The sequence below is a fragment of the Otolemur garnettii genome, unplaced genomic scaffold (genome assembly GCF_000181295.1).
Source record: "Otolemur garnettii isolate 467f Iridium unplaced genomic scaffold, OtoGar3 scaffold00008, whole genome shotgun sequence".
Lineage (NCBI taxonomy): Eukaryota > Metazoa > Chordata > Mammalia > Primates > Galagidae > Otolemur > Otolemur garnettii.
Genome location: NW_003852403.1, coordinates 6,422,468 through 6,429,899, shown reverse-complemented (window position 1 = coordinate 6,429,899; position 7,432 = coordinate 6,422,468). Strand labels below are relative to the sequence as shown.

The 7,432-nt window shown below is 52.6% G+C and overlaps 1 protein-coding gene across 1 annotated transcript; it reads left to right on the top strand.

The window, feature by feature from the left end:
• Nucleotides 1–414: 414 nt before the first annotated feature.
• On the top strand, nt 415–7,322 carry PPIF (peptidylprolyl isomerase F). Its single transcript, XM_003783518.3, has 6 exons — nt 415–658; nt 1,949–1,979; nt 2,513–2,601; nt 4,268–4,364; nt 5,021–5,096; nt 6,354–7,322. Exons 1-6 carry the CDS (start codon nt 461–463, stop codon nt 6,487–6,489), a joined length of 627 nt encoding a protein of 208 aa, XP_003783566.1. The 5' UTR covers nt 415–460; the 3' UTR covers nt 6,490–7,322.
• Nucleotides 7,323–7,432: the final 110 nt, after the last annotated feature.

Below are 7,432 nucleotides of genomic sequence, written 5' to 3'. Positions count from 1 at the left end.
TGGCATTGGCTTATTCCCTCTCTAATCCTACCTCTGATCTCACCTTCTCTGACTCTCAGCGCCACCATCTCTCTTGGTCTCTCTGTCTGTCTGCAGGACCTTGGGGGGGCGGGGTGATGGCAGGGAGGCCTGAGCCTTATAAAGGAAAATTTTGTTATTATGTTCAAACGAAACATATGGATGCTTACACTATGAATTTAACTATGCTCTATGTCTGTCGCCGGGAGGGTCATGTTCAATGGACTTCACACCCAGCGGCCCCACGAGTTGGCTGCATTGCCGGCTCCGGTCGGCAGGGGTCGCGGCGGACAGACCCGGAGGGGGCGGGGCGGGGGAGGGGCCACAAAGCCGACCGGACCAATAAAGTCTCCGGCGCGTGGCCGTGTAGGACTTAGCCTTCCGGGCGCGCGTGACCCTCGCTACCTCAGTCTCCGCTCTCCCCGCCGGCCTCCCTCCCGCAATGTTGGCGCTGCGCTGCGGCCCCCGCCTGCTCGGCTTGCTCCCGGTCCCGCGCTCCGCACCGCTTCGCCTTCCCGTGGTCCGCGTCTGCAGCGGCGGCAGCGGCGCCCGCAACCCGTCCCCTTCCTCCTCCGGGAACCCGCTTGTGTACCTGGATGTAGGCGCCGACGGGCAGCCTCTCGGCCGTGTGGTGCTGGAGGTGAGACTCCTCGACTGGACAGGGTTGGCTCAGGAGTGAGGAACAGTCCCAGGAGAGCCCTGGGCCCCTGCTGGGCGCAGTCCCTGGCGTGCTAAGTGACCTTGGGCCTCCCATTCCCGCGCTCTGGGCCTTAGTTTCCCCATCTTTGAGAAGGGGCATCAGATTGGTCTCTTCTGGTCTCCCTCTCAGAACTTTGTGGAATCGTGGAGGCATGGGGAAGGGCATGTGTAGAGGAGAAAGCTCAAGGTCAGATCGTGGCGGGTGAGAGCCCGGGGCTCCCCTGGCTTGACCCAGGATGGAGTGGGAAGTGGAGGGTTTCCGGGAGCCGTATGAGCCTGGAACCGGAGCTCCAAGGTGGATGTCTGCGGGCTCGGGGTCCGGGCTGCTCCCGTGCTGGGAGCTCACGTGGCGGCCCTTGCATAATGTGGCTTGCGCCTGGTCCCGGCCCAGGCCCTGGCCCCGCCCCTGGCTCGCATTCTAGGGGCTCTTGGAGAGGGGAGGAGGGAGAGGTAGTTTCCAGCATCAGGGAGTCCCTGGAAACTGGGGACTTATGCCACCAAGTGAGCCCCAGGATTTTCCTGCTGTGAGTTGGGACAGTGTAGGGAGCCCGAGCCGCTGGAGAGCCACATTCAGCACCTGCCCTGACCCGTTCTTTGGACCCTTTTTAAAGCAAAGTAAATAGTCTCCAGGATAACCCTAGTGTACCCTTGAGGGTGGCTCTGCTTTGGGCGAAGGTGCCAATTAGTGTTGATGGGCCAGTTTCCCAGGGAACCCTAGGTATTTCTTAAGTCTCAGTTTCTTCTGGAAAATGGAGCACACCCTCCATGCTTCCATTCAGTGCAAAGGTAATTCTTAGTGCTGACAGGGAAGAGGCTGGCTTGGACAGGGCTCTAGCCTCCCCTTAATACCCCCTCCACTCTCCTACCTCTCTCTGGGACTTAGTTTGCCATCTTTGCATGGAGGGTCTTAGACTAGCTCCTCCCTAGGCCCCCTTTACTCCTTCAGTCTCTGATGTTTGAGCCCAGTTGTAGGAGCACTGCTAGTTCTGTCCCCGGAAGTAGGCCGGGATGGCACTGTCATCTCCCCTCCAGCCGTGGGTTCAGGAAGCAGCTGCCAGAAATGATAGCTGCTTGGGCTGTCTCCTTATGATGGTTGGCAGTAATTGGAATGGAATGCCCACGTGGTTCTTCCTCACACCTCCTTGGCTGCTGTGGGAGTTGGGTGGTGAGGAGGCTTCTTCCTCTGCCTCTGGACTGACTGATTTCTTTTGTCTTCCTTATTTCCCCACAGCTCAAGGCAGATGTGGTCCCAAAGACGGCTGGTAAGACAGGGCCTGGAGCCTTCTGAGTCTAGTCTGGACATAAGGGAGCCAGGCAGGGCAAGGCAGGTGGGTTGGTAAGAGGAGTCAGGTCTCTAAGACCCTTGAACAGATGGCACTCCTTGTGTGGCTCTGCTACTGGGTGCCCTGGGGCAGCCTCTGTCCCTCTCTGGGCCTCAGCATTGGCTCAGCCCAGGAGTCTTAGAACCAATGGAAGGCATAGGTAAATTCCCTGAGACACCTTTTTCCTGGTACTTGATGGGGCAGGGTGGTGGACACAGTGCTGGGACTCCCTGCCCCACTGACCTGGTGCTGGCATAGCCAGGACCATGTACTCTGTGACAGTCCTTGAGCACTGAAGTCAGGAAAGGAAGTGACAGGTACATAGTGAGTTGGGCAGAGCAGACCCAGGAGGCGGGCCAGGTCTTTCACCCCCAGCTCACCCACTGGCAGGCTTAGTGGGGCTGTAAGCTGGAACGATGTGACCCCAGAACTGGAGCCAACTCTGCTGACCTACCTCTCCCTCCAACCCTCAGAGAACTTCAGAGCTCTCTGCACTGGTGAGAAGGGATTTGGCTACAAAGGTTCAACTTTCCACAGGGTGATCCCTTCCTTCATGTGCCAGGTAACAAGACCCTCCCTAAGCCTTCAGTTCTGTAAGTGGGAATGATTACCAGGAGCTGCCTCTCAGGGGCATGATGAAATGACTGGGATACGGAAAGCACTAAGCAGAAGGCAGCTGGACTTGCTCTGTTGAGAGGCCAGGCTGCTCCCACATTAAGCACAGGCCAAGTAGCGGGGTGGCGCTGCCCACCTGGGCTAGAGTGTTGAGCCTATTGAGAACTGGTTTGGGTATGGTGTGCTTGGCTTTGAAGGACCATCGCATTCTGATGGCCTCTGGCTTTATTCCCCTGTGTGCTTCTTGGCATGGGAGAGAAGGAGGGGAGGAGAGAGAGGAGAAGAAGATAGGGCATGGGCAAGAACACACATGTCTAGGCTTGGGGTTTCCCTTCTCAGAGGAAGGGCATTTTTGTCAGTTAAATGAGTATGTTTTTTAGTTGTGTGTCCTGCCCACTTCTCAAAAGCATCGGTGCTGCTATGTCAGAGGTTTTTAGGGTAAGTGTTACAGTAAGAACTTCCTGAGTGGTGCTGAGGGTTGTTCTCTGTGAAGGCAGACCCTCAAGGTCAGTTAGTGTTGTGGGGCCGGCCACGTCTAGTGACAGAAGTGTGGCTGTCATGAGCTCTTAGAAATCCTTTGAGCCCAGTATTCTCTTTGCCATTCCCTCCACCCTGTCCCAGTGGCTGTCATCACTCTTGGTGAGTGCAGTGGATTGGAGCTGGGCCTGCCAATGTGCGGGGAAGCTTGGGTACGTTCTGAATATGGCCGGCACAGGGATAGGCAGGCAGGCCTGTGGCTGTGGGACAGGCCCAGCCCAGCCCTGTGGCTTTTTTGTTACAGAGACTCCCAGCTCTTCCTGAGGCCAGTGGGTGAAGTAGAAGCTGAGGCAGATGTCCTGAGCTAGGCTGGGGACTTCCAACCTAGAGGGTTTTCTGGCATGAGGTGCTGACTCAAGGATGGGTCTTGAGTTATCCCTCTCCGGGGGTACCTTATTGGTACTTGTGGATGCTTGAGCTAGGCTGGTCTGGTCACCTCTCATCTGAGCATTCCAGCTCAGGATGACAGCAGTGGGGCTGTGTCCAGTGGCTAAGGCTAGGGCTGAGGCCTGGCAGTAATGGACATAGGGGCAGCCACTGGCTCAGGACCACTTGGGCCTTAGGTGAGTCCCAGGGAAAGATGCTGATCTGGGGCAGAATCTGTCCCAGATCTGCAAGGCCCAGGGAAGCTGCTGGGTATGGCAAGGGAAGATGCTAGGACATGGGGGGCGCTGGGCATGGGGCACGGTCTGGACTGGCTGCTGCTGCTCCCCCAGACCAGACTTGGGAACAGGGTCTCTGGCCTTTTACCTATTGCTCTCTGAGAGTTATGGGTTAAAAATTCTGGGTCACTAAAAATTATCTCAGAAGGGCTTTTAGGTCCTTTGAGAATTATTTAAACACTTGCCTAGACAAGAAGCAAATCATTCAGAAATGATTTGGGTAGTTAACTTTAGCAGAGAATATTTAAGCTATATTTTGGTTTTGCACATTTTTCTTATTATTTTATTAGTCTTTATTTCATTGGATGCTTATTGACCCCTTTCCCTGAAGGGTGCCAGCTGGTTGGGCCTTGGGGTGGGTTGAAGGCTGCCTGTCTGTGTGGCAACCACTCAGGAGGTGCTGTGTGTTCACAGGCGGGTGACTTCACCAACCACAATGGTACTGGAGGCAAGTCCATCTATGGAAGCCGCTTTCCGGATGAGAACTTCACACTGAAGCACGTGGGACCAGGTGCGTGGGGGCCGCCATTCCCCTCTGGTCTGAGTGTCCCTGCAGCTCTGAGCTGGCCTGGAAACCCCAGCCTCAGCCACATCTGGCAGCCCCTGGAAGGCTACTCCAATAATTGCTGAGAATTTGATGATGCTCCTGCCTGGCTACCTTCCTCCCTCCTCTGGGTTAGCTTAGCATTTCTGGTTTCTTAAGTTTTCCTAGAGTTTTCTGAGCTCTCAATTTAAAAAGCAAACTATCCTTTGGGAATTTAAGGGGAGAGCCTTTAAGCAGAACAGAGGCCCCTGCTACCTTCCTGGGTAAAAATTCTGTGTCCCTTAGAATCATCTTAGGACAGCCCTTAGGTCCTTTGAAGATTATTTAAAGTCTTGCCTAGACAAAACAGCAAATCATTCAGAAACCAGGATAGTTAATGCAGCAGCCTTGTGTCACCGCTAAGACCTAAGGTGGAATGTGGAAAAGGCTGGAAGTCCCACCTCGGTCTTAACAGTGAGAGCCTCACGGCCACCCCATCCTGCTGACCTAGGAGGCAGCAAAGACAGACAAGTTGGACCTCCTGGGCCCCATGATCAATGGACTCGAAAGTCTGAGGTCCTTTGAATGCCTTCCTGGGTGGGATGTCTCTTGGCAGTATGGCTCAGCCCTGCTTGTTGTTACAGGTATCCTTTCCATGGCTAATGCAGGCCCCAACACTAATGGCTCCCAGTTTTTCATCTGCACCGTAAAGACGGACTGGTGAGTTCCCTGCTCTGGGCCTTCTGGGCATGGGGGTAGCCTTGCAGCTTGGATAGGAGTTGCTGTACTTTCAGGGACCAGCAGTTTCAGCCGGACCATCTGCTTTGGGACAGTGGCCCTCTCCCAGGTTGTGTGTCTGTATGAGAGAGAGAGGTCGTAAAAGGATTGAGGGAGAGTTTGGGTTGTTGCCGTAATTCAGTCATAATTAGGCTTCTCCCTGTGGCTGTCACCTGGAATTTTCTCCAAAAGGGTAACTTGACCAGATAGATTTGGGAAATATTGCAGACCATGTGCAGCCTCACCATGACCTCAGAAGGCTGTTTTGATCTGGTGTTCCCCAGGCTTACCTTGACTGTGGGAGGCACCTTGGAAATGCTGCAGTAGACATTTGGTATCAGCAGATTTGTCTTCAAGACCCTGTATTGGCACAGGCTTGCAGATGGCTACTGGGCTTTATGAACTATCTTTCTGTGTGCCCATGGATTTTAGGGATGTCTATTCTTTGATAAACTTTCCACTAAGGGATAAATTTCTCTGCTCAGAGTCCCAGATGTCCTAGCTTTGGGCATCTGGGGTTGGAGGACAGTAGCTGGCTGGGAGCTGACTGGATAAAGCCCTTTCAGAGGAGTTTAGTTAGACCTAGGTTGTGGGGTAGACACTCACAGTCTCTATCAGCTAAGCCAGAAAGTTATGTCTATCAGTGCGAGGCTGGCTGTTGCTGGCTTTACCAACCCTTTACTCCTTCCTTGGAACCTTTAATGGATTCTGCAGTTCTGCCCTTGGCCGTAACCACTCTTGGCTTTGTTGGAGCTGGACTAAGGTGTCTTTTATGTTCTTGGATCCCTCTCAGGACATCTGTAGTTTCACCACACTTGTTACCTTGGTTCTTGCCTCATAATTCATGACTGTTAAAATGGTTCCATTTGTATAGACTTTTTATTTCTCAGAGTAGTTTAGTATCTTCTTATCTCCCTGTACAGAACAAGAATAATCCACTTTTCATAGTTGATGTTACCAGATTATAGGTTCCATGGTCTGGAGCAAGGCTGCACAGCAGGAGAGTGGCAGGAAATGTCCTGGAGGCTGGGTGTCTTCTGGGTTTATTTCGGAGCTTAGCAAGGTTTGATCAAGGTTGGGGGGTGTGGCTCTAGCTATTCTGAGTGGGTTCCTTTCAGAATTTCCATTTTAGGTAAATGATTCCATGACCTTGGGTTGTTATTGCACTACTTGTATCTGCTCTCCTGGCTCCCCTTACAGGTTGGATGGCAAGCATGTTGTGTTCGGCCATGTCAAAGAGGGCATGGATGTCGTGAAGAAGATAGAATCTTTTGGCTCTAAGAGTGGGAAGACATCCAAGAAGATTGTCATCACCGACTGTGGCCAGTTGAGCTAACTGTGACCAGGGCGCTAGGATGGGGGCAGCTGCATGTGTGTGGACTCACCCAGGTGGCCACCGTGGGCTCTTAACAAGGGTGCCCTGAAGTGTTGCCTGTGCTCTCTTCTCTGTCACCATGTGCTCCAGGAAGGGTGCTCAGGACCATCTGGAAGGGACCCACTAGACTGCTTCTCACATGTCCAACCTTCCTCACGACCCTGTCTCTGGGCATCCACTGTGGACACAGTGTCAAACGCACCCTTCAAGCATTGCCTGTGATCTCTCGGTTCATCTGTGCCTTGGACATTGGGGGTGGGGATGAATTAGCATCCAGTGAAGGGTTTTGCCTTTTTCTGGACCAAGGGACAGCTAAGTTGCTGCAAAAGGGCTGTGGTACCTGTTTAATGTCTTCTTCCTTACTGGAGTAGATTAATTAACGAGATTCCTTAGAAATGAAGCTGTGATGCTGACTACACCCAGAACCCCAGAGCTTGGCTTTTGAAACACAACTCAGGGCTTTTGTGAAGTTTCCCACAGTTGGGCCTTCTCTCCCGGTTACTGTGAATCTTGTTTGTTTGCTGAGGTTGTTTTTGAGGAGGGTCAATAGGGGTCGATGCAGTTGAACCCGGGAACAAACCTAACTTGAGCTGTGCCTAGTCAATGTGAATTCCTCTATATTGGAAATAGAAATGGCCTGTAAGTGCCGTGTGCTCTAGAAGGAAGGATTTCCTGGCAGGCTTTGATTTTTCTGTGTGTTTTAAATAAATCTACAGATGATGTATGTGAAACATTTCTGAAACATCTGTTTGTGTTCACCGTAAATGTGTTAATAAATCTTATTTTCTATGAAAGACTAGTGTCTGTCACTTAGGGAAGAAGTGTCTGTGGCTTAAGTATTTGGAGCTAACCTTGACTGAGTCACCATGTCCACACCATGTCCTGCTGTTATGCTAAGGACATG

Coding starts and splice junctions, on each gene's coding strand:
- PPIF (XM_003783518.3), top strand. CDS start 461: ATGTTGGCGCTGCGCTGCGGCCCCCGCCTGCTCGGCTTGCTCCCGGTC. Junction 1,980..2,512: donor TGTGGTCCCAAAGACGGCTG/GTAAGACAGGGC, acceptor TCCAACCCTCAG/AGAACTTCAGAGCTCTCTGC. Junction 4,365..5,020: donor ACTGAAGCACGTGGGACCAG/GTGCGTGGGGGC, acceptor TTGTTGTTACAG/GTATCCTTTCCATGGCTAAT.